Source organism: Protopterus annectens, chromosome 9.part0 (assembly GCF_019279795.1).
Source record: "Protopterus annectens isolate FY-2018-M chromosome 9.part0, PAN1.0, whole genome shotgun sequence".
NCBI lineage: Eukaryota > Metazoa > Chordata > Ceratodontiformes > Protopteridae > Protopterus > Protopterus annectens.
Genome location: NC_056743.1, coordinates 1348279711 through 1348307305, shown reverse-complemented (window position 1 = coordinate 1348307305; position 27595 = coordinate 1348279711). Strand labels below are relative to the sequence as shown.

The 27595-nt window shown below is 43.4% G+C and overlaps 1 protein-coding gene across 4 annotated transcripts in view; it reads right to left on the bottom strand.

Moving 5' to 3' along the window:
- TACC1 (transforming acidic coiled-coil containing protein 1) overlaps window positions 1-27595 on the bottom strand; it is a 981198-nt gene that overhangs the window by 217092 nt on the left and 736511 nt on the right. For 3 of the 4 annotated variants that reach the window (XM_044084331.1, XM_044084330.1, XM_044084328.1), the window contains exon 4: window positions 17415-17450. The exons of the other annotated variant lie outside the window; for it this stretch is intronic. In XM_044084331.1, coding sequence (XP_043940266.1) covers window positions 17415-17450 — 36 coding nt within the window. The remainder of the gene's footprint in view (window positions 1-17414; window positions 17451-27595) is intronic. 4 annotated transcript variants of the gene reach the window in all.

Here is a 27595-nt window from a genome sequence, read left to right as displayed (position 1 = left end):
TGCTGATGTTTACAGTACTAATGGTTTAACAAGGGTCAGCTGGGGTCTATACTAACAAGTGAAGGTTCAGGAGTAATCTGTGACTGTTGACAGTCATATGGGGTTTGCAATACCAGTTACAAGTATTAATGAGTCAGGCATAATTGCCTGTGATTAGCCAGTGTGTCAGCTGCAAGTTACTCGGGTTTAGGAATCAGCTTCAGCTGCTAGCAGGTCACCTAGAGCAAGAAGGATTAAACATGTTAGCGAAAGTTGTCGCCTCACAGTAAGAAGTTCTCTGGTTCGATCCTCGGCTGGTGTGCCTTCTGTACAGAGTCTGCATGTCCTTCCTGTGGTCATGTGGGTTTCCTCCAGGTGCTCCGGTTTCCTCCCACATCCCAAAGACATGCTGTAGGTTGATTGGACACTCTAAATTGGCCCTAGGCGTGAGTGCATGTGCGTGTGTGTGCCTTCTGTGGAAGGTTGGGCGCCAGGCTGGCAAGACACCGTAAAACTCCACAGCCAATCATGAGCAGACAGGTGCTCCACTGTGGTGACCCCTAACTGGGAAAAGCCAAAAGAAGAAGAAGAGAGAAAGCTTTTCTGTGTGAACACAAAGGATTTAAGCTAGCTCTCCAGAGAGTGGAGACTGGCAGAAGCACACAATGCCATGAACGTTAATCAGGGTGTATGGCTCAATAAGCATCACATTTGCCTTTGGTGTTGGATGATCAAAAGGTTGTGGGTTCTACTCCCAGACCAGGCATTTGGATCCACTGTCTATAAGTGACATGGCACTGCAGCACAAGGGAGTGCTGCACTCCTGAGTACACCATTCTTCAGATGAAACATTAAATTGAGGTCTTATTTGCCCCGAATTGTTGGCTGCTGAGGTGGATGTAAAAGATCCTATGACACTTATCAAAGCGGTAGAATAAATTTAGCAATGCCCTTGGGCCATGTTTCCCCAAGGTCAGTACAAATACCACCTCAAATACCCCTTCAAAGTAGGAGGGGGGGCCAATTGAGACCAACCAGGTCAACAAAACCTAAACAACAAAAACTGTGGATGGCTGCTCATAAAGCATGATATAGCCACATTCCTGCCTGTGAGACTGAAGGAACCTTGAGGGGAAGTATCAGATATTAGATTACCATGAATGGTTGCTTTAAGATATCAGTAAACACTGTTATGTAGCAGGATCAAATGTAGACATCCCCTCAACATCAAAAGTAAATAACGTAGGCTGGAGATGTGATCCATACAGTTATGGAATAGGTAAGTGGTGGGACGTGCTAGTTGGTAAACACTAGCTGAGAACCAAGTAAGCAACAACAAAACCAAGCAAACAACATACTGCAACATTTGAATCATTTTGTTTAGCAGGGAGCAAAGTACATAAAAAGGGTAATGAAAAACCCTCTACCATCTTGACAAAAAAGAAGAGAGAAAAACACTAAAGCAGCAAAGAGATAAATGGTAAGCAGCAGAGAAAACAGAACCACTGGAATAAAAAGCTAGGTAACAGTACAGACTGCAAAAGAAATCAGACTGCCCTGATATTTGAAAAGATCACTGATTTAACCATACATCTGTGGCTAAACAATTACTATGTGGATAAACTACCAGTGTGATTCCTCATGGAAAGGAATTAGAGTAAAAGTCTTGGGCACCAAAATATAGTCAGGAAAACTACAAAGGGAGCTGTGATACTTAAAGAAGATGGACTCCATGTGAGCTCATCAAGCAAACTTTTATTTATTAGGTAAAAGTGATGATGCACTTAGGATGTCTGTACATATTCGTGCAGCATGAGCTACAAGCAGCCTTCAATGCTGCCGCAAGGCTATCTTTCCAGGCACTCTGTGCCAAGAGAGAGATAAACGGCAAGACAAGAACTAAAATGGAAACTGAAGTTACTGGATAACAGACAGTCAGCAAAACAAATCAGTCTGACATATGACTGTACAAGGACTACCAGAAACAAAAGATTAATGCAGCATTATAGAAGGCAAGTTAACAGACAGTGAAGAAAGCACAGTAAGTCTGTGGCTAACATTTGCCATGGTTATTTTCAGTCAGGTTTAAAAGAATAAACAAGTTGCTCCACACAGCAGACCTCTCAACGAATTGGGGACAAATTTCAACAGAATTAGGGACAAGTCAAGAAAAAAATCAGGGACAATCAGGGACACTTTTAAAATATTAGTGCTATTAACTTGAAATATTGACAGAATCAGAGCATACGAATTAATACACATTTTCCAAAGTAAAAGAAGTCTATAACGCTTAATTATTCTCATTATTCATTAAGTGTAATTCACCACCTTTCCTCCAAAAGTCACTAGTTTTAGGAGGGATTAAGAGGGACAGAGCTAAAATTTGAGTCAAAATCAGGGACGTCCCTGAAAATCAGGGACAGTTGAGAGGTATGCCACACAGAACTCAGGTATGCCACACAGAACTCAGGGGACAGTCTGGAGCTCTACGGGGTGTTGTGTGCAACCAATTAAAGGAGTAAAAGAGACAAACAGGTAATGCAAAACACAGCAACAAGACTAACTGTGTCAGAATCAGAAGTAAGTGTGTGTGTGTGTGTGTGTGTGTGTGTGTGTGTGTGTGTGTGTGTGTGTGTGTGTGTGTGTGTGTGTGTGTGTGTGTACATTCTGTGAATGAAAAAGATAATAGCCAACAATGTTGAACGCTACTGATGTCCTGAAAGACGAAAAAGCAATTTCTGGACTGTGATGAATAAAACCTAGATGTAAGAGCTTAGAGAGAGAGAGGGAGGTTACTTAATCCTGTTTGCACTGAAAAATATGTACTCAGAACTGGGATATTAAGAGAAGGGCTAGGCAGGCAAGTTTTTTGAAGAAATTAATAGATCATATTTTGCAAGTGAAAGCTGAAACACAGGATGAGGGTGGGGTGGGGGTATGGAAAGAATATACTACAACAAAATGTTCAGGATATAAATCTGGTGATTCCATGGAACGCTCTTCCAGGTCAGCAAGCAACATATTCTAGAGATAATGGTTTCAGCTGAGGGCAGGTAAACTGAACAGGCATGGAAGAAAGATAATGCATCAACAAAGCAGCTGTCCATGTACTCAGAAGAATTGGTAGTTACATACGTGTACAAATTACGGGGTCATGCACTCAGTAATTCAAACTGTAACCTCTAAACAGTGTGGAAGGGAGACATTTGTTCATATGCAGCATCTTGGGTCCATTAACATCTCATGACAAGCATCAATATGAACTTAGAGTATCACTGTTTTATACATCAGTTTTGTATTGTGCCTCTTTGATGTTTGTGGTATAGTTTTTTTCACTGTCTCTGATAGGCAGAGTGGGGGACCTGGTCAAGTACTGATCCGATTTTTCCTTTTTGAATTATGGGTGCATAACAACTATTTAAAGTTTCAGTAGTGGGATACAGTTTATGAGAAGCAGGAACAAATTTTCATTCCCATGGCATTTGCCCCTTTTCTGTGGTTATATGACTGTGGAGTTGGTCTAGTCATATAAGGGGAGTGTGGAAGGCATAGGATTTTTGCTTGCATGCATAAAATGCTTATTTTGGTTTTAGTGATTTGAATGTCAACATCTGTGCTGAATCGATGTTAATTTATTAGTGCAGTGACATAGAACATTTGAATTTGTGATGTTCTGCTATGGATCCAGTAATGAAAAGGCAAAACAACATCAGGCTGAAAGGATCAGAACAGCAACACAGAAGGAAGGCCAACAAAAACAGAGATGGAAATACAAAAATGTTTGCTATCCAACAATTAAAAGTAACTGTTAACTGAGAAAGGGTAATGCAGATTCTGCATGTAAAACTATCCCAATCTAAAGAAAAAAAGTACAGTTGTATACACTTACATTAATGTAGCTGTTTGAGTGTATTCACTGTTGCAGTCATCACATTTGGTTTATCCCTGCCAGGATAGCCCTCGGCTGGCTCGAATATCAAAGGCTTAGTATTTCTGCGTTAGTTGCTGTCATTTCATGACTGATGTCAGGTCATCAGTAGTATAAAGTAAGGCAGCCAACACCATTACATCAGTTTTTCTTACCCTAATCTGTCAGGAGCCCCCAAGTAGGAGCCAGTTTGTGGTGGAAGAACCCCACAAGTAGAAAGTAAATACCAATATGTCCCTTGTAAGGAAAGAGTAGAAAAAAAGAAAAAAGGGGGCTGGAGGGAGGGAAACCAAGACTGCAACAGTGAACACACTTGAACATCTACATTTATGGTAAGTGTACACAACTGTACTATGTTCTTTGTGTTTCACTGTTGCAGTCATCACATTTGGGTAGATTCCCAAAGCTGAGGAAATGGATGGAGGCAATCAAGGAAGCTACGGGCTGGCTAGGATGCCCTGCATGACTGCAGAGGCAAACCCTGCCCTGGATTTGGAGAAGAGAGGCAGGTAGTAATGTTTGGTAAAAGTGTGAACAGATGTCCAGGTGGCAGCTTCCTGGATGCCCCTGGTGGGGACTCCTCTGAGGAATGCTGCAGAGGTGGAGGCTGCCCTGGTGGAGTGAGTTCTGACCCCCTTAGGGGAAGGCTTTCCATGTTGTTTGTAGCAGAAATGGATGAAGTGTGCTATCCATTTGGAGATGGCTTTGCCTTCTGCTCCAGTAGCAAGGCTAACCAGCAAATGATCAGACCTTCTGAAGGATTTAGTCCTGTCTAGATAAAATCTGAGCTGTCTGAGCTGTCTGTGCACATCTACAGAGTGCAGGATCCTTTCCCCCTTGTTCTGGGGATTAGGAAAAAAGGTGTGCAAATTAATGGATTGGTTGAGAGACACACTGGACACTACCTTGGGTATGAAGGATGGGTTAGTCCTGAGGGATACCCTGTCAGCATGGAAGATGATGAAGGGTTCCCACAGCCATGAGCGCTTGCAGCTTGGAGACTCTTCTGGCTGAAGTGATGGCCAGAAGGAAAGCTGTCTTCTGGGAGAGAAATTTTAGCTCTGCAAAAGAAGCTGGTTCGAAGGGGGGCAGGGTGAGCTTCCTCAACACAAAGTTAAGGTCCCAAGCTGGGGCTGGTGCTCTTCTGGGTGGTCTCAAGTTGCTAGCCCCTCTTAGGAACGGTTTGATCAAAGGGTGTGAGAAAAAGGGGCTGCTCAGTGGGGAAATGAGCAGAGATAGCAGATGCATGAATTTTAATAGAGGAAAAAGAGGCCAGTGTGTAGCAGGTCAGCTAAGTAATCCAGGATGAGAGGGAGGGAGGGCTGTGCCATGCTGGCTCCCTTAGCCTGAATCCAGGTGCAGAACCTTTTCCATTTGTCAGCATAAAACTTTCTAGTGTTAGGGCATCTGGCCTCACGTATAACATCTAGAACCCATTTACTGAGGTTGGCAGATTGATCGGGGGTTAGGGAATAAGCCAAGCTGCCAAACTGGGTGTCTACAATTGGGGATGCATGAATTTCCCTTCCCTCTGTGTCAGGAGGTTTGGAATCTGAGGAAGATGCCATGGTGGCAGTGGGGACAGGCTGCACAGCAAGGGGTACCAGTGCTGGTGAGGCCAGTCTGGCGCTATTACGATTGTCCTTGGTTTTTCCTCCATTATCTTGAGCAGCACCCTTGGGATGAGAGGTAGTGGAGGAAATGCACAGACTGACCCAGGGGAAGGACAGGGCATCCACTTTCCAAGCCATGCAGTGATGCTCCCTGGTGCAGAATTTGCTGAGCTAATGGTTGACGTGGGAGGCAAAGAGGTCGACCTTCGGGGTGTCCCATGTCTGAGTTATTACGGTGAAGGTTTTTCTGTTGAGCTACCACTCGTGTGGGTCCAGAAGATTTCTGCTTAATTGGTCTGCCAGACAGTTGAGAGAACCTGGTAGGAATTGTACTAGCAGGCAGAGTTGCATGGCAGAGGCGGTGTGCCAAAGGGTCATGGCCAACCTGCATAGAGGGTAGGAGCGAGTCTCTCCATGCTTGTTTATGTACATCACAGTGGTATTGTCTGTTTTGATCAGGAGAGCCCCTGGAGAGAGAAGGGGCTTGAAAGCTATCAAGGCATGCTGGACAGCCATCATCTCTTTTTGGTTGATGTGCAGAAGGATTTGCTGTAGGCTCCATTGGCCCTGTATGCACCTGCCATCAAGGTGTGCATCCCAGGCATAGTCTGAAGCATCTGTGGTGAGGGTCTGGGCAGCGGGGGTGGTGAGAAAAGAAGTCCCTTATTGTGGGAGCATGCTGTTGCCCACCAAAGAAAATCTTTTTTGAGTCAAGGAATTATAGGTATAAGAATCTCCAGGTCTTGAGAGTGTTGACACCAAAGGCTTTTTAGGTACCACTGAAGTTTCCTCATGTGCAGTCTGGCATATGGAATGAGGAGTATGCAAGATGCCATGAACCCCAGAGGTTGAAGGATCTTCCTAGCTGATAACTGGGGTCTGGTGGCTAGTTGAGAGAAGTAGGCTGTCAGGGGAATTTGCATTTCTGGTGTAAGGAATGCCATCTGAGATGCTGTGTCCAGGCTTGCTCCCAGGAATATAATCCTTTGGGTGGGCACCTGTTTGGATTTCTTTTCATTGATAGTGTACCCCAAGGAGGTCAGTATGTCCTTTACAAAGACCAGGTGCTTGAGCAGCTTTTTCTTGACTGTGTGCCTGAATTAGGCAGTCGTCTAAGTACGGGTAAATCTGGATATCCCTTTGTATGCAAAAGGCATAGGCCGGAGCCAGACATTTTGTGAAAACTCTGGGAGCAGTAGATAAGCCAAAGGGAAGCAAAGATAATTGAAAGTGCTGAGATCCTGCCCTGAACTGGAGATATTTCCTGCATGATTCCCTGATAGGAATGTGTAGGTAGGTCTCTTACATCCAGGGTGACTAGCCAAGCATCCTTGGAGAGCATGGATAGCAGCTGCTGGAGAGTGAGCAGTTTGAATTTTGGGATCACCAGGAAGATGTTTAGAATGGATAGACTGAGGATGGGGTTCCAGGTGCCCTCTTTCCTGGGTACCAGAAAAAGTCTGGAGTAGAAACCTTGGCCTTTCTGTTCTGCAGGAACGTGCTCTACTGCCCTCATACAGAGCAGGAAAAGGACTTGCTTTTGCACCTCTGCCCACTGGTTTGGAGGTAGATCTGGGAACCCTTTTGGGGTTGGAAGTGTGTGGAAAGAAAATTTGTATCCCTGGGACACTATGTTGAGAACCCAGTGGTCGTTGGTAATGGTGGCCCAGGTGCTTGCGTGAAAGGAGAGTTTTCCTCCTAGGGGTAAGTGAAGGTGGGCCTAGGGGAGGAGGTGGAGGTGAGTCATTGTGAGTTCTTACCATAAGGGGGTGGCTTAGAACTCCCTGGTTTTGAAGTGGAGGTAGTCCACTGCTTAGATCTCTGCATTCTCTGTGGCTGCTGTCTGGGGGGATCTGGTTCCCTGGGGTCTGGTCTAAACTGGCTTAGAGGGAGCAGGAAAGGACCAGTGCTTGATGAGACAATGTCTGCTTAACCTGGGTGGCTGCACCTGCAAAAAGTTCTCAACTGTCTGCATAGATTTTACTTTTTCTTCCATCTTTAAGACTTCTTCTGCCTTGGTGCCAAATAAGTTGTCTTTGTGCAAGGGGGCACCCAACAATTTAGATTTGACATCGTCTGGCAAGGGATGTTCCTTAAGCCATGCATGCCTTCTAATGACAGATCCGGTGACTGCTGCCCTGCAAGAAGCTTCTAGGGTGTCAAAACCACAGTGCAAGATGTGTTTAGTTACTTGACTTGCTGAAGGCATTAACTCTTGTAACTCTTTAGATTCTGCACAAGCAGGAAAGGAAGACTTTTTTGTTTGAGGAGTTCCAGGGTATGTGACTGAAATGTTAGCATATGGAACTGACAATTTAGTGCCCTGATAGCAAGAGTAGCTGAGGTGTATATTTTTTTACCCAATCTGTCTAGTGCTTGGGAATCCCAGTCTGAGGGGTGGGATTCTTAGCAGAAGTTACTTTAATTCCTTTAGGCCCTTGAGAAATTACCTCAGGGTCAGGAGTAGAACTTTTAAAAAGAAATTTGTTTGAGTCATCGACTCTGTAGTATCAGTCTGGTTTTCTGGGTGCAAGAGGGAGGTTGTCAGGAGTCAAGCTGGATTCCAGGAAAACATCCTCCACAACATCCAGGACTGGGGGAATGGCCAAGTGTCTGTGCTGTGGAAGATCTAAGAATTCCCTGGGTTTTTTTTTAAATGAGGGTAGTCCTGACTCTCCCATTAAAAATGCTCCCTTAAGATATGAGGGGTTTCCCCAAATGAAAAATCCTCTGGGGGAGAGGCTGAAGGGATGGAATCCTCTGCATCAGAATCCTCATAAGTGGAGAGGGGTTGCAAGTCTTCATATTCAGATGCATCAGAGTCATCAGACAAAACTACAGGGGACAGAGCTCTTCCTTTTGGAGGGGGTAGCTTGGCTTCCCCTGATCAGCATGATAAGGTCTTCCATCATTTTAAACATCTGAGATTGAGGCAAGGAAGCAGGTGCCTGAGATTGGGTCATCAGTTTGTTGGGTGTGGTTCATACCCTGGGCCTAAGAAACTCAGTCGTTTGAGAAAGAATGGTAGTCGCAAAAGACGACATCAGTTTGTGTCGAGAATCTGTAGTGCTCAGAAGCCGGTGCCTGCTCAGTGGCTCCAAACCCATTCAAGGTAGACAGGACCGCTGGGATCCTTAGTCAAAGAAAAGTTTTGCAGCATACTGGACTCTGAAAGGGTCTTGGTAGCTGCCTGCGAATCCACAGAAGTGGGTATCAGAGGCTGCAAAAGCACTTGAGGACCAGAAAACTGATGACAAGCTTAACGGGAGAGTCGTTAGTAGGTTTGGACCTGTGCGGTCTGTCTTTGTCTTTATCTTTACGTTTTTTCCGAAGATCTGCTGTTGGATGGCTTACCAAAGCCATATCGGTGTTCGGGGACTGTAAGTGAAAATATCTAGCTACAATAAGGGCCTGACAATGGATAGTTCTGGCATTGAACAAAGCACAAAAGTGACAGCGGGGGATATCATAGTCTGGTGCTAAACAAGTGACGCAGTAAGAATGAAAGTCTCGGTATGGTATTTGCTTTCCACAGGTAAGACAATTGTTAACTTTTTCTGACATTGGTTAGTGCAAGAAAAAAAAAATCCCCAACAGGGTACTTAGCTTTAGAAGACTTCAACTTCAATTTGGTAGACGAAACTTGGGTAGTGGCCGACTGGCACTCTTGCGAACTGCTTCCGCTTCAGGCTCCATGGCAAGAAAGACTGATGTAATGGCGTTGGCTGCTATACTTTATACTACTGACGACCTGACGTCAGTCCTGAAGCAACAGTAACTGATGTAGAAATGCTAAGCCTCTGGTATTCGGGCCGGTCGAGGGCCACCCTGGCAGGAATAACCCAAATGTAATGACTGCAACAGTGAAACACAAAGAACATATGCAAGAGATTACAAGGTTTGCCGATGTATTTCAATAGCTTATATAGGTTTGAAAGTTCTGAGCTTCCAATTAAGAACAGGAGAAGCATAACTAAAACAAAACCAGAGCCTTGAATAACTACCGTTTTGTTTGTCTTTTTTTAATTTCTGAATGTTAAGTTGTCAATCTCGCCTTCATTCTTGCTGGATGGGTTCGGAGCCGATCCTCGGCTCCGACTCGGCACTTGCTTTAGCTTAGGAACTCCTTTTACCAGCTCGAGGCAACCCTATATCCCATGATGCAAGGCGGAACTACCTCAGATCTCATTTGCCGCTTAGTGAAAGAGGTCTCCTTTACCAGCAGAGGTAAGTGAATTTCTTGTCAAAGAAAGAGAAGCTTAGTTAGGGTTTTATTTTCCCCTTTTAGTCATAGTATAGTCTGTAGTGTATTACAGCCCACCCTATTCCCTTGTTTTCAAACTTTTATAACCTTTTTAAACCTTTAGTGTAAACTTTTAGTTAGGCCTAAAACCCCAGTTGTTAATCCCTTCCTGTGTGTTGTGTGTAGGGGATTAATTTTGTGTGTTTGTTGGGGTTTGTGTGTGTTTCTTCCTCCTAGGATATGTCTAGGGAAGGCAAGGTCTCAGGCTTCAAGAAGTGTGACTCGTGCTGTCAGAAAATGTCTCTGACAGACGGTCACACTTCTTGTGTTTCTTGCCTGGGGCCTTTGCACCTGCAGGACTCCTGTGCTTTCTGTCACTCCTTTAGCCAGAGAGTCCTGCAGGAAAGGAGGAATAAACTTATCCTCCGTGGCTTACTTAAGCCAGAAGGTTCTCCCTCTAAAGCAGGGTCTGGGAAACCTTCTAAACCACCGAAGGCTCAGGCTTCAGTTTCCAAGCCTCCTCCGGTGGCTCCGGCTGGAACCGATGTTTCTGCCTCGAAAGTAGTGGGTTCGGTACCGGCTGGTTCCGATACCTTATCTACTGGAGCCGACACTTTATCCAGCATCGGAGCCGAGAAACCTTCGGCTCCATCTGGAGTTCAGGGGACTTCGGCTCCGATGGCTCCGTCCCGAAAGAGATCTCGGTCCCCTTCATTACTGAGTATCCACTCGGCTCCGGGGTCTCCTCTTTTGTCGGAGCGGAGCCATCGGAGCCGATCTTCGAGATCTTCCAGGCTGTCTGACCACGACTTGGAGAGGGTGGTAAGCAGGCTGTTGAAGTCTCAGGCACTGGCCCAAATGCTCCATAGCCCATCTCAACAGACTTCGGCTATAGCCTCACCCCTTGAACTTCCTCCTCCGACTCCACATCAGAGTTCGGAGCCGGAGCTTCTCGGGACAGTGACTGTTTCGGTGCCGGAGCCGATACATCCTTCGGCTCCGTCATCCTCGGCTCCGATCTCCTCCTTGAGACCTTCCTTGGAGGGATCCGGTCGTCGGGTTTCCCTTGTCGGCTTTGAGGGGGCTAGTGGCATCAGACCCTTGTCCGACCCCGCTCTCCCTCTCGGAGCTTCGGCTTTGGTAAGCTCGGCGCCGACATCGGCCTCGGAGCCTTCCCTCTCAGTGGAGCCGGGCATTCCTGTTTCCTCGGAGCGGGGATTTTCCGGCCTCCCGGGGAGGGGAGCCTTTGAGGTGATGAGGAGTGTCCTGGCCTCTGAGCCTGGTCAACGGTCCATCCCTCTAGCTCCTCCCTCATCAGTGCCTGCAGATGCCTCTTGCCAGCCTCTTGCTCTCAGGCCCAGGGATCCATCGCCTCAGGTTTCCCCATTGGGAATTTCCTCCTCTTCCGAGGTTTCTCCTGATCCTGCAGGGGAACCCCCTCGGAAGAGGACGTGTAAGAGGAAACACACAGACTCCCCTGAGTCTACTACATCGGATACTGACTTAGATGAGTCGGAGGGTTCCCCACGGTCCCCCTCTGAGGATGTCTCCTTTTCAGACATCCTTGAGCTCCTCAAACAGAGGGGGAATTGGCCCTGCATTGACCCCTCCGAGGATGAGTCGGTATACCTGGAGGCTTTTGGATCCCGACCCTCCACCTCCTGGGTGTCTCCGCCTTTTGACCCACTGATGCAGGTAGTGGCTCGGAAGGCGTGGGCGGCTGCAGATTCTGTGGAACCTGTCCCCAGGAGACCATCCAAATTCATCACGGCCCCTTCGGACAAACAGTTCCTTTCCAAGGGTGTCTCTGTGGATGCTATGGTGGTGGCGGCGGCCACTAAGAAGGAACTGGCGGATCCTTCAGTACCTGTCCATCCTCCTAACAAGGATTCTAGGACCATGGACAGGTATGGAAAGCGGATGTTTTCTTCAGTGACTTTTGCTATGCGTTCGCTGAATTATCTTTGTCACTTCACCAGGCTTCAACGAGATGTTCTCAAAGAACTGGGTGAAGTAGTCCAGGATCCTTCTGCTGCTGGGGCTCAGGAAAAGATTGCCTCGCAGCTTGCAATCCTGAATTCCATATCTATCTCCTCCATGCGGCTCATATCCTATGCGGCCGATGGAGCGAGCAGGGCCGCAGGCACAGGAGTTGCTCTTAGACGCCAAGCCTGGATGCGGCTTTGTAATTTTGCGGACCCCTTTAAGGCGTCCTTCACTAATACCCCCTTTGATGGTTCGGCTTTGTTTGGACCTCAGGTGAAGGATACCTTGACCAGGTGTGAGCAGGACGGTAAAACTCTTTCTGCCGTTGGAGTCCAGTTTTCCACTCCTTCTAGACCATATCCCAAGGGTCAGAAGGGGGGGAAGATGTGGTTCCGTAAAGCCCAAGGAGCTACACCAGACGCACGTGGTCAGTTTTCCCCCAGAGGCAGAGGGGGTAACAATAACAGACGCCGCCCTAGAGGCAGGGGGGGTCCTCAGAACCAGGGCAACAGGGAGTCTCTTCCTGAGAAGCCCTTTCAGCATCCCTGAGGTGTTGCCCGACTGTCCACCCTTGGAGGCAGTCGGGGGAAGGATTTCGCTGTACCCAGTAGCCTGGCAATCCTTATCTCAAGAGATGTGGGTACAGTCGATCATATCCGAGGGTTACAAAATCCCCTTCGAAAGGTTTCCCGTACCTCTACAATCCCTTCCAGACATCACACCCAGTCAAAGGGATTTGGCAGAACAGGAGGTTTCAAAGCTCCTAGAAAAAAGAGCCGTCCAGACTGTGCCGGCAGACCAGATAGGATCCGGCGTCTACTCGAGATTCTTTTTGGTCCCCAAAAGGACGGGAGATTGGAGACCAATATTAGACCTGAGCAATCTAAACAGATTTGTCAAGAAGGCAAGATTCCGGATGGTCACGCTTCAGTCCATTCTGCCCTTTCTGGGCAAGGACAACTGGATGTGCTCTATAGACCTTCAGGATGCGTACTATCACATAAAGATTCACAGACGCTCCAGAAGGTTTCTCCGCTTTCGGCTAGGGACCAGTCATTACCAATTCAGAGCACTGCCCTTTGGCCTCACTTCAGCCCCCAGAGTGTTTACCAAATGCATGGCAGTGGTCACAGCTCATCTGAGACGTCAAGGATTCCAGGTGTTTCCCTACTTGGACGACTGGCTCCTCTCCGCCACCAAGTGTCAGCTTCTTCAGTCCAGAGACTACACTCTGCAGCTTTGCAGGAGTTTGGGAATTTCAGTAAATTTCGAAAAATCTTCTCTGCTGCCTTGCCAATCTATCACCTTTATAGGCGCAGAATTAAACACCGTCAAAATGTTAGCCAGACTAACAGATCAAAGAATTCTGGACATCCAAAATTGCTCGCTTCTATTGCAAAGCAACAAGATCAAAGCCAGATTTATACTGAAGGTTCTAGCTCTTATGGCTGCGGCCATTGTTCTTCTACCACTGGCTCGCTTCCACATGCGTCTTCTGCAGTGGATGCTATTCACGCAGTGGTCGTACCACAGTCTCCCGATGAAGCACGAAATCTTGGTCACACAGTCGTGCAGAGCTCATCTGAACTGGTGGATATCTTCCCCTCTTCTTCATCAGGGCCGACCCTTTATTCCCCCTCCTCCAGTTGCCACAGTCACTACGGATGCCTCTCTGATCGGGTGGGGGGGGGCATTATCAGGGCAGGATGGTCCACGGGACGTGGCAACCCATAGAATACCATCTGCACATAAATGTCCTGGAGATGAGAGCAGTGCTTTTAAAGTTGCAAGCCCTCAACGACTTTCTTCCCACGGGGACTATTGCAGTACAAACGGACAACATGTCTGTGGTCTGGTACATCAACAAACAGGGCAGGACCAGATCCTATCCGTTATGTCGAGAAGCTCTCAGACTTTGGCAATGGGCGATCTCTTCTCAGCGGTTTCTGATAGCAACGCACTTCCCCGGCAGGTCCAACCTATTAGCGGACAGGCTGAGCAGATCCATTCTGATGCCTCACGAGTGGTCTCTCAATCAATCTGTAGTGGATCAGATTTTTCTGAAGTGGGGCACTCCTTGTTGCGATCTTTTTGCTACTCCTCAAAACAACAAGTGCCCCGATTTTTTCACTCTCTTTCCCCTTTCAGGCCAACCCCTGAGAGACTCTCTTACCCAGGATTGGCCCCGGGGACTTCTGTACGCTTTTCCTCCCTTTCCCTTGATTCCACAAGTCATTCAGAAAGCCACCGTTTTGAGAGCCAAGTTGATCCTCATTGCCCCATATTGGCCTCGACAAATTTGGTTTCCGTCTCTGCATCGTCACCTTCTGGTGCAGCCCTGGCATCTGGACCCAGTTCCGGATCTCTTGATCCACCAGTCGGGTCAGCAGCACCAGGCCATTCATTCTCTCAACCTCACTGCTTGGTTGCTCCACTTCCTACCCTAGCCAGGCTACCGATGATTTCGGACTCAGTCAGAGAAATTTTAGTGTCTTCTTTGAAGTCGTCCACTAGGACTGTTTATGCTAGCAAGTGGCGACGTTTTTCTATTTGGGCAAATTCCAGAAATATTGATCCCTTTACTGCTCCTGTACATTCGGTTTTAGATTTCCTAGCGGAGGTTTTTCATTCAGGATCCCCGTCATCTACAGTCAAAGTACAACTGGCTGCTATTTCCAAGTATCATGTTGGCTTGCATGACAATAACATTATGTCTCATAGATTATGCAAGGCCTTTCTGAGAGGAGTTTTTCTCCTAAAACCACCTTTAAAGCATCCTCCTCCGCAATGGGATCTAAACTTAATGTTGGCATCCTTGATACTACCTCCCTTTGAACCATCTGCTTCATGTTCTTTTAAGTTATTGACCTGGAAAACTATATTTTTACTGGCTGTCACTTCTGCAAGAAAGGTTTCCGAGATTCAAGCTCTCTGCATTCGTTCCCCTTATTTGGTTTTTCATAAGGACAGGGTATCATTAAGAACTAACCCTTCCTTTCTCCCCAAAGTCGTATCTCAAACCAACATTAACCAATCTATAGACCTACCAGTCTTTTTCCCAAACTATTCCGACAGAGCTGAACAGAAACTGCATTTTTTGGATGTCCATCGTCAGCTCAGGTACTATTTGCATAGAACTAAACAATTCAGAAAATCGGACCAATTATTTGTCTCCTATGCAGAAAACAGGATAGGTCTTCCAGTCTCTAAAGTGACCTTATCCAGGTGGTTAACTTCCACTATTTCCTATGTGTACTCTCTCAGAGGCAAGCAGCTATCTTCTAAGCGAAAAGCACACTCAACCAGGAGTCTATCCACTTCTGCAGCTTTTCAGGATAGACTACCCATTGATACCATTTGTGCAGCAGCTACTTGGGCTACGCCTCATACCTTTGTCTCTCATTACAAGTTGGACTTGGCCTCCAGAGATAGGGCCAGTTTTGGTTCCACAGTTCTCAAGAGTCTGTTCCATTGAGCCACCCGGGATACAGGTGCTAGGGACGTGGTCCCATCCAGCAAGAATGAAGGCGAGATTGACAACTTAACATTTAGAAGTCATGTACCTACCATAACGTTCCATGTTAGTTGTCTTCTCTCGCCTTCTTTCTTGCGTCCCTCCCTCCTTCCCCCTGGCCTGAACAGATCTTGATAAGTTCCTATTAGGTTGTTTCCTCCTGAGCCTTCATATGAGGACTTCTTTTAGGAACTTGTGTTCCTAATTATGTTAGGATAGTCTCTAGCAGGGTAGGTTAGCTACCAAACGAGATCTGAGGTAGTTCCGCCTTGCATCATGGGATATAGGGTTGCCTCGAGCTGGTAAAAGGAGTTCCTAAGCTAAAGCAAGTGCCGAGTCGGAGCCGAGGATCGGCTCCGAACCCATCCAGCAAGAAAGAAGGCGAGAGAAGACAACTAACATGGAACGTTATGGTAGGTACATAACTTCTAATTCTCCTTCAACCATCTCATACATTTAGATAGGCAACCAGTAGTCACCCTCATGTGTACCTCAATGAACTTCTGACAGTATTTATTTATTTATTTTATTTAACATTTATTAACCAGGGTAGAACTCAGAAATAAGTTTCGGGCTTAACCTGGGGGAGAGCACACGTATACTGAAATACATAATGAGAAATCAAACAAATATGATGCATAACACAGAATATAAAATGAATAACAGGTGACTTTCCTCCAGCTCAGTTGTCCATTAGCCATGGCTAAATTCTGGACATAGTGGTACAATAAATCTGAGGTCTGGACAAGCTAGCCCATGCATTAAGAATGCACAAAATTCATGTATCCAGTTTTACCAACCTGAGTTTCAGTCTGGGAATTGTCAATTACTGCAAAACACAAAATAGCAATTTTAGAGGTATGTTCCTCTCAGCAGCCCAGTTCTAGACACTGATGATTAGTTAATGGTGTTAATTGCCTCTGCCACTCCCCACCCACTTCTAACCCATCATAAACAACATTATATGGCACTGCTCTTCCCATCCGCCTCCTGAATATAAAAGCAGCAGCTAAGAGCTGAGGAGGCTAATGGTTCTAACTTGGAATACAATCTGGAAAATGTTATAAAAATAAATACATTTATAAATATTATAAAAATATACTCTGATAAATGTTCTTCAGTTTACATTACACAAAATTGTCATATTAACTTTGAGGGAAAAGTCAACAGTCAACTAGTGTAACCAGTTTAAGCTGTGAAGAATGGTGAATGAAGAAAGGTCCATGTAGAAACTGGTGACAAGTTTCTAGCCATGAGCTGCTGGGCAGCTGGAGCATTTTGCCAAACAGTTCCGTACCTGGCACCTTTTCATCAGTACACCACAGTAGTGCATTCACTACTATATTCTTCTCTCACAGCCTATTCAGTACATTCATTGATCAACATTCCTGAAGCCACAAGGGCACAAAGCAAGAGAGAAACATGACATTGTATAATATCAAATTAGCAACATAAACCGGTCACAACTGGCAACCAAGTACGCCCACTAGTGCTTTGACCAGATTCTCTCTCTAATGTGGCCTTCATAGGCACAATGCCTGACAATTTCCCCAGAATCCAGCATTCCACTTAAACAGTATGGACTGAACAGGTTACAAATAAACTCTGCATGCAGCACTGTCCCAGTCTAAAGCAATAAAAAAACATCAAGGCATACCACGTCTGTAAGTCAATGAGGTGGAACCATCAGCAAGCTTTATCCACAGTCTTCCTCTACAAAGCTGCAGGACTGAAAGAACTGAAACATCATTTTGCAAGATTAGAACAGCGAACAATGCCCCATGATGAATGGTCAGGTAGCAAAGGTCATCATGCTATATGAGCAGGCCTTGCACAAGCGTGCATACCACACACACGATGCCCAGGTGCAGACAACAAGACAAAAGGTGTGTGGTAGCAGTAGAATATATAACTTGCCAAAGCACTGCATCGTTATTACCTCTCTAAGGGTGTAGAATATACTTTGCATTCAAACCCCCATCAATGTTAAGCGTTTACTGTTCTAGCAACACATGAAGGGAAAGGGACAACTTGGGTAATAAAACAAGAGGAAATAAAAGTATCATGCACCAAAGAAAAGAATTAAGGAAACTAGAAGAGAGCTGAAAAAAACACAGCATGGCAGAAATAAAGGAATGAAGAGGTACTTACAACAGAAAACAGAGAAATCGAACTTGTTCAGCAGTCCTGATGCACAAAATACATTGATAAAGGAGAAGCGCACAAATGGAAAAAAAAAAGAGGAAGTGTGAAAGAAGAAGAAAACACTGCCAGGAGACTAAACTATTCTGGAAAATACAGTAGCACTTAAAATTAATTCATCTGTGAATGAAGGTCAGTATTGTGATCTTGATTTCTCTGTAATTATCCAGTGCAATTATAGTATGACCCATGAAGAAAACAACTAAAAAAATAAATATATACATTTTTCTCAATGCACTTAATCGCAGAAACATACTTAGCAGGAAAGAATGAAACCATGAATCCAACCAAACTACAAAAATAACATGCATAGCAGTCCAAAATTCAGACTCTTACACACCTGCCCAGAAATAACACAGACCCCCCCCCAAAAAAAAAAAAAAACAATAGTAATATGTACTACAACTCAACATCTCCTACACCCCTCTGAAATCTGTACATCTCAACTCCAAGATCAATAATAAAACACTTGGCAATCCTTGCCTCCATGAAAAGAAAGTGTGTGTGTGTGTGTGTGTGTGTGTGTGTGTGTGTGTGTGTGTGTGTGTGCATTGCATGTGTGTTTGTGTGTGTATGTAAGTATCAGCAGTGGGGTATTTGGGTATTTTGGCTAATGTGAGTCATCGTTTCTGGTTCATACTACCACGTGTTCTTTCTGAATCATTCAAACAAATGTCTTAAGTAGGCAAACCACAGTTACTATTGTACACAACTCAAAAGTCCATTTTTATCAGTCTTTCCATTTAAAATTAAACAGCACCTTTTATGAAACAGATGCTTGCAGCATTTCTTAACAAATGTTGCTGCTGCTACATTTTCCTACCAAAATATTTCTGGTGTCAGTGTGCCTGCATGAATCAGTACTTTGACAACTAATATGCATCTGTTTCACTTCACGAACACCAGTAGTGACATCCCTGTATCCCAGTCAAGATATCGAACAGCTACTGAACAACTATAACATTATCCAGTGACAGTGATGTGTTCTTAATAAATGTGAAGCGTGCTCTTAACATAATTATCAGGCAGGGCAAATGTGTTGTCACACCTACGCACAGCAAGTAAAACAGACATTGTGCCTACTTTGAACTCCTGATGACGAACTTCTGCTACTCACATTTCTGTCCATGCTACACTGCTTACCAGCTTATCATCACCAGCAAATAAAGAAACCACTAACAAGTGTGAAAGTGTTGCACGGACAGGCTGTGCCCACCAGCACCATTTGGTGTGTGTGTGTGTGCTCGTATGTGTGTGTGTGTGTGTGTGTGTGTGTGTGTGTGTGTGTGTGTGTGTGTGTGTGTGTGTGTGTGTGAGTGTGTGTGTGAGTGTGTGTGTGAGTGTGAGTGTGAGTGTGCGCGTGCGTGTGCGTGTGTGTGGAGAGCCTGCACCTCTAATTACTAACTTACTAACTCCAAGGTTGAAATGATTCAGGGGAAAAAGCATTACCTTCCCTCCTGCACACTATAGAGAGGGCACAATCCTCTGCAAAATGAGGATTTTTGTGTTCACAATACTGCTGGTGGTGGTGCTGCGGTAGCATTGTCACCTCACAGTAAGACGTTGTCCTGTTTGATTCTCAGCAAGAGCGTCTTCTGTGTGGAGACATGCGTGAATGGTCGTACCTTCGTTGAAGGTTGTGCATCAGGGCTGGCAACCCGGCACGTAAAAATCTATTGCCAATCATTAGCAGACTGGAGTTTCGTTGTGGCGACTACTAACCAGGAAAAGCCGAAAGCCACAACAACAACTACTGCCCTATCCTGACAATAAGTTTGGAGGTGGTATAGTATAGACAACAATTTTGGAGATGGGTAGTTTGTCAGTGGGACTAAACAGAAGACTCAAATTATCTTACCAATGGTTAAGAAAATAATAATTTGTTCATAGTAAATATGGACTTGCCTAAAACTGGACTGCAGCAACTGAAGTCAAATATCTGTAAAATGTGAAGTGAAAATGTGAAACTAAACAGCAATTCTGTGCTGTTTTCTAAGCTATATAATAGGCAACAAATGTGTATGTGTTTATAACTAAGAGCAGTGTTATTTACTTAAAAGGATATAAACCAGCTTGCTTCTAACTGCAGATAAAGATATTTAATGGCTAGGGAACTGTGAAGAAACAGCTATAGCAGTGGACTGTTTAAGAAGTGACTCAAAACAAGTAAATAACTGTAAATACTAAGCAAACACCAGCAAGCAGAGGTCCAAACTCACAAAGGTGGCAAAAACTTTAATAACCAACTTGGATAAGCGCTTTCGTCTTGTGTACAAGACTTCATCAGATATCACAACAATACAACTCATTTCTTTTATACCAGTCAAGAATTAACTGCAATTAAAATTTAAAGACACGAGTCCAAATAAAATGCAGAACACATGCATATACACATACATAAGATGTATGCATACTAAAACTTTAAAACTTTGGAACTTTGAAAAAATGCATCATGAATATATATACAAAAATAAAAATAAAAAATACCAAAAATATAAAAAGTGTAAGAATTGTAAACAATATAAAAAGTGTGAAAAATATACTAATTTAAATTTTTGTTGCTTTAGCTATTAACACAGGTTTAATAGTAATGTATTCATTCAGACCAGGAAAATATTAGATTTTAGTCTAAGCTGCCACTTTAATTCCCTACTAAGCAATGCATTTTTAACATCTCCCCCCCCCTGGGATTAGTCTTCACAACGTCAATAGTCCCAAATTTAAAACCACTAACAAAAGGAGAAGAACATTTAATAGAATGTTTATACAGCGCACTAGTCTCCTTCTTAATCCTAATGTCATTAAAGTGCTCATACATTCTTTCCTTCAAGGCCCTCTCCGTCTTGCCTATGTAGAATGTAGAGCACCTTTCACAAATGGCCAAGTACACAATCATTTTGGTGTTACAATTACCTTTGCAGAACCTCACTATACTATTCATACCATTCTGTAAACGTATACTGTCCTCCTTAATAATGTGTGAACACTGTTTACAGTTACCACAGGAACCAGTTGCCTTACATATTAAATTCTTGGGCGTCTCCATTTGTTCAAATATTCTTTTAAAATTCTTTCAGGAAAATGTGGGTTAATTCCCCACTACTTCATACAATTCTTTACTAGTTTTTAACATACTCCAATTGGTCCTTATAATATCAGTGAATGTATCAGAAAAGTTATTAAATTCAGTTACACAAGCCCTTTGAAATTTATTGCCATCCTTTCTTTTAACTGGTTTGTCCAAGGGTTTACCAAGTAAAGCCTTATTATTTAGTACCCCACCCTTTATATATTTCGTCTAACACACCTTGGACCAACTCTCTTGGGTACCCCCTCTCCGTGAACATCTCACCAAGAAGATTAAGTTCCCCCATTAAGTCAGCCTTTTCTGAGGTCATTCTTGCAAAACGGACAGCCTGTCCTTTAACAAGACTTTTTTTCTTTTAAATTTTAAAGTTTTAAATTTGGGATTATTGACGTTGTGAAGACTGGGAGTGTAAAACAGGCAAAAACTGGTACATATTCACTGAAAAACACGTGAATATAAGGTAATGTGGGCTATGGCTTGCATAAGTCAGGATAAAGTGATTGATTATTTATGTGAATGTGCAAAATGACTAACATTAAACAAAGCGCTGGGTGATGTAAGGGAGAAAACATCTACCTTGCCCATGCAGGAGCTTCTTCTTCTGTACCCCTCTAACGTATCATAACCTGTTCAGGCTTGCACAACTTCAAGGTAAGTTATATACTCGCACTTAATCACTCTTGTCACTTTTATGAGATTTGTTTAAGTCTGCAGTTACCATAAAAGTGTGCCTAAACCAAGCATCTCTGCAGGTCCTTCCTTTCCCATACAAAATACAATACAATAAATACCATACAGAAAGTATAAAACTGCTGACAATTTTTGAAGTGAATATAAACGTATTTTATATTTTTTATCTTTACCCTTATAAACATCTTTATCCATATGTGAAATCAAGCTCGTCATACTGGAGATTAAGCAGTAGCCATGGAGGTATATTATGATACAGGAAAACCTGCCTAAGAGTTTAGAAAATAGTGAAAAGTTAGTACAATAGTGTGCTCTTTGCTACAAATTTAATTCAAAAATTATCAATATAAATTCTGAGTATAAAAAGTGACAGTGGAATATTGTTCAGACCTATACTAACAATCACGCAGTAAAAACTATCCTGTAATCACTACTTCTTATTTCGGCTTTTCCCGGTTAGAGGTCGCCACAGTGGATAACCTGTCTGCTCATGATTGGCAGTGGAGTTTTATGGTGTCAAGTTGCCAGCCCGGTGCCCAATTTTTCACAGAAGGCACACACACACACTCACCCCTAGGGCCAGTTTAGAGTGTCCAATCCACCTACAGCATATGTCTTTGGGATGTGGGAGGAAACAGGAGCACCCGGAGGAAACCCACGCGACCACAGGGAAGACTGCAGATAAGATTTTAACTGTAAAAAAAGTAACTTGAGATTTTTAGAATTAAGTTGTTGTTTGTCTTTCAGCTTTTTCCCGGTAAGGGGTCACCACAGCAGAACTCCGGTCTGCTAATGATTGGCAGTAGATTTTTTTTTTTTTACGAAACTTTTATAATTAAGTACAGGACTTAAAATCCACACATAAAAAGGAGGGAAGAAGCGTGACTTATTAAAGTAACCTCTACATGAGAATCTTGTGCTATGTAAAGTATACGTACAACTTATACCAACGTCTTAGGGTAGGGTCACTGTAATACTAAATCATACCATACGGATAGGCTTGCTAACAGTTCTGGATTATGGATGCTTGTGAAGGACAATATTTTGCATTACCAAATAGTGTTAGTACAATGTATGACAACTACTGGTACATGTATGTGCAACAGAATTATCTGCAGAGCAGTCTATTGGCATAATGAACTAAGGTGAATGCTTGTCAGGAAATTAAACTATTCAAACAGAATTTTAGCATAAATCAATGATACAAAATATTGTGATTTTTTTTAATATTTGTGTGAGTGATCAAGAATGTGAATAAATATAAGCAGTAGATGTACTGTCCAAAATGCAGCTGTCCAAATTAACTTCAGATTAGTGTTCCAAAAAACAAAAGTGACCATATTAAGGTGATGAAATAAATACAGAGGAAGACTAACAAAATTAAAAGTTAAGCTGTTAACATATATGATGGACAAATCCCAAATGTTATGATTTTCTATTACAGTGACCATTCCTAAAGATGATACTGCGTGCTACCATTCCTACTTTTTGACAACAGAATGTTATGCTTTGGTCCCTGCTCATGCCAACAGCAATGACAGTGACAATGGTTTTACAGCTATCTTAGTGATGGTCAAATATGACTTAAGGCCACATAATGCAACTGCAAAACCAATATTTCTGCCTAATGGCATGTGGTGCTATATAACCCCTTTTAACCTTCCAACAATATCATTTATGGATGACAAAATGTCTGAGTATGTATCAGTTACAATTTGACTATTCCAAGCTACGCTAAAATTACTTATTACAGAGCAGCATATTAATTGGCATTATCTGACTTTGTGACACCAGCATATAGTTCTCTGACTGCAATATGACACATGATAATGTCACTTCTGAGGGAAACAAGTCTCCTGGGCCTGTTGATCCATGACTTTAAGATGCAGTCCTCCATACATTATCAGGGGTACAGCATTCTTGTGGCAGCTTTGTTACACACAGATAGTACACAGTAGTGCTCTGGAGCCATTCTAACCTAATGCAATGCCAAGAGACATCGACAGGGAAGCTCCGACACCACTGTGCTTATCTCCTGACAGCAGCATGCCGACATCACACTGGCTACACCACTACAAGTACATAGCAGCAGAGCCACGCAGGGCTGCGTTACTCACAGCAATGCTGGACATACAGTGCGAGTGCAGACATAGCAGTACAGCATCTGGGCTATACTATGTTAACTGGTCAGAGTTAATATGCTGTCTTATCAGTAGTACACCCATAAGCCACAAAAATACAAGAGTACTATGTATTGGAGATACTGCCGTAAGTCACAATGGTGCCATAGTAAAACAATCATCTGTAAGAATTTGGCCAATACACTGCATCACAGTAATACCAGCCCACTTCATGGTATCACACTAACACAGTACTGCTGCCAGTCATATGTGCCACTCTCTCCCCTGTGAAATTGCCTTTGATAAAATGCAACCAGTGCCCTACATTCAACCATTGTGTTGTAGTCGGAGAAAGACATTCAGATGAGGGCTGAGAATGGAGCTGTGCTACTCCACCATGATACAATGTAGCGGTTTTATTCCCTTCACACCAATGACAGTGTTAGTGATGAAGAGAAAGTGTCACTAATGAGCAAAACAATAAAGGTCTGAAGAAGTTGATGTATTGTTTGTCAACGAAAGTGACAACATAAACTTGTTTTGGGAGATTATCACCACCTTTGTTGGTTTTTATTAGTTCTTCTGCTTGTTTGTGCTGAATGAGCAAAACAACACTCTGTTTCCGGCAGTGGTATTCTCAGTCAACGAAGCAGCGTTACTCATTCACCACTTTGACCTGTGGTAATGCCACCGGCCAGTGACCATATCCTCACTCAGTTTTGTCTGAAATATATGCTTCTGCACAATGGTAGGATGTAATATCCTGAAACCATTCAGCTGGGTTACACTCGGATGATACATATGGTGCTAGAATGACTGTAGTGTGACACTGTGCTGTGAAGCTCTATCCCACGCTAACATGGTTAGTCTGCAAAGGGAGCAAGACCTGGTTGCCCTTTGCTTGTTGATGTACCACATGACTGTGGTACTGTCTGCAACATGAAGAGGTCCAGGGGACCAAAGATAATTCAGAGACTTGAGTAACGTGATCAGAGCAAGCATTTCTTTTATATTTATGTGCGTGCATCTGTCCTTGACATCCCAAACACCTTACAGTTTTATCCCTCCTGGAACTGCTCCTCCTGGATTTAGAGAAATTTGCTGCCTCCACCAAGAGATTTCTCTTCTGCCAAACCCCAGAACTACAAGTTCAAAATATAATGGCTGTTGGAGTTGGGACAGAAAACTTCAGATACCACTATTTCTTTCTTATGTAGAGTCTTGTCAGAGGTATCATGAGATCCAAAATCCTGAGGTACTCCCTTGCAGTGACAAAAGTCCAGGTGGAAACCCCTAGAAATATATCTAGATATAGATCTATTTTTTTTCTGTGGAAGAACAGCTCTTTGTACTGAGGTGTCTAGCCGACACCCCAGGAACACAATCCTGTGTGATGGAGTCAAAAAATACTTTTGAATGTTCTCTTGGAATCCCAATTTGTGGAAGAAATCTCTCACCAGAGAGAGAGAGAGACTTCTGACACTTTAAACAAGACTGCAAACATAAGCAAGTCATATAAACATGGAAAAATGTGGATACCCTGTAGCCTGCAATAAGCTATAACTGGAGCTAGACTCTTGGTACAGTAGAAAGTCCAAAGGGTAAGAAAGAGAATTGATAATGTGATGCAGACATAGAAAACCATAAGAAACACCTGAAGTCTGGATGAATACAGATGTGATGAGCATCTTTTAAATCTAGTATTACCAGGAAACTTAAATGAGGAAAAAGGGGTAACAGCTTATGAATTGACAGCATTTTGAATTTGGACACCATCACAAATTGGTATAGGAAAGAAAGATCTAAAACTGGTCTAAAGCATTTTCTTTCTTTGGCACTAAACACATTCTTGAATAATAATCCTTTCCCAGACTGGGAAGGAGGAACTGGCTCTATCACTTCCTGAGACAAAATGTGTTGAGGACAGGGGGATAGAGGATTTCCTCTCTCTGCCTTCTGTAACCTACACGAATGGTCTACAGAACCCATTTGTCTGAAATTATCCGTTGCCAAAGAGAGACATACTTCATTCATATTTTCTGGAAGGGAAAAGGAAATGCCATGGGCGGGGGGGAAAGGTCTCTTAAATAGCCATTCCAACTTGTAGGTCTGTCCTTGGTTTTGGGGGGATTCTTGTATTCTCTTTGCAATCACTTTGCTATTTCTTAAATGTCTGTTTGCCAGCATTTTGCTATGTATTTTGTTTCTTGCCAAAACTGGATGAGGGGGTTAGAGAATCCCTTAAAAATGTTGAAAACAGAGGGCTGAAAAATCTTAAACGATTCCCTATACCAGCTTACCCCTCTCATCACCCTTTTTAATGACCTCTACAGCAGATGGCCCAAAAGCTACATCTCTATTGATACGAGAATTTAAAATCTGTTTTTACATCTGGCAGTTCTGTGAACACAGCTAGGCAAACCTTCTCAGAACAGCATCAGTGGTCATAGCCCTGGAAGTAGTAGCAACAGAATCATACACACGTACTTTAAATAATGAGTTGTGACCTGCAAAATGGAACAAATTAAACCATTTCCTCACAAGAAGAATCTGCAGACAAAACATTCCTCATACTTTTACAACTGAAATAAACTTTAACATATGAATTTGACATTTTAAAATTCTGAAAAATCAAAGACACAAAAGCAACCATTTCCCCCATCCTTGTCAGAAAGTCTAGGACTGGAATTAGCAAAATGTTTATCAGTGGTAGGATTAACTAAAGCTATAGCTGCCGAGTCAGGATTTGGATGAGTATATAAAAAGTTTAAAGACTGAGGAATTTTACATACTATCTGCCTTGTTAGAGGCAGCAGTCTGTCAGGAAAATTTCAGGTAGTGACACACATCCTCCAAAGCTAACAGTACTGGCAGAACTGGTGGAGATTCTAGAAAGTCCATCTGTAAAAGCTCATAGCATTTTCTGAGGGACTAAGAAACGTCCGTGTTCTCCCACTAAAAACACTGGTACTTTCTGGAAATAGTCCCAGTGAAACAGAATCGCCAAAGAAGTATCAGATAGCGGTGTTCTTCTCAGAGCCTGAATCAGAAATCTGAGGGGAAAGAAACATGCATCTGTCCCTTCATCTTCCTGTCCAAATTCAGAATCTTGAATCTCTTCAGGTAAAAAGGTATCCCCATTTCTTTTACCAGAAACTACCATACAAGAAGGATCAATGGCTTGATTTAGACCCTGAGTCAGCTCTAATAAACTACTCCTATCAAGAGAAATTTGAGTAGGAATAGATACATGTTTAGTTTCCTCTTTTTGAGAGGAAAAATAGGCCTGACAGAGTTACTAATGGCAGTAGCAGTTTCCCCTGGGATGGGCACAACATTCTAAGTAAACATGGAAACCTTCCCTCTCCCAGGACCAACATGAGTGGCTCTCCCTGGCCACCGAGGGGAAACTAAAACAGTCACACACAATGTGGCTAACCCCAGGTCCACAATGGCTCTAGGTACTACACCAGAGGGATCCTGGGTAAAAGATGAGTGGTTTGAGGAACCAGCTTTAGCTACAACAGAGTCACCCACCTGGATCAGAGGCAAATTGCTAGCTTGTTGTGGTGGCAAATGCTGTTTACTTAACTTTTTCTTTTTTAGCTGAAAGGACGACTGACCATTGGACCAGTAGTTTTTTCCATGGTCAAGCTGAAAATGGTCCCTCTTTCTTGCAGAAAACAAGCAGCATGAGCTGGTAAAATGTAAATTTGTTAAATGTCACTTCACACCCCACAAAACCTAGTTAAAAAACCCATTAATACACTATGCCAGCTCCAAAAGTAAAACAAACACAATTTCTAAAAGGAAAAATGTTTAACTACCTTTAGCCAAACAGGGAAAAAAGCACACTCATGTTTTAAAAGTATATTTAGATCTTATGACAGTCCATTAAAACACAAACTCCTAGATTAAAAACAACTTTCCTAAGCAGGAAAAGTACATTAAAACAATATGTTTTAAATGTGGAAGGTTTCCCCCGAAGGTAACTTGTCTGGAAAGCTCTGAAGGGCTTGGAGGTCAAACCTGTGTTTTCAGGCAGCTCAGCTCAAGCTGCCTAATGGTTTGAGAGTGTGGAAAGAGCCCTGAACCTTTGGAAGCTGACCGGCTATTATAGCCTTGGCAGGATGTAGGCAATAAGGTTACTGCAGAAGTGATCATCCTTAGTTCTACAATACCTTGTCTGCTCTGTCAGCTTGACTGCCATTAGCAACAGTACAAGTGCACCA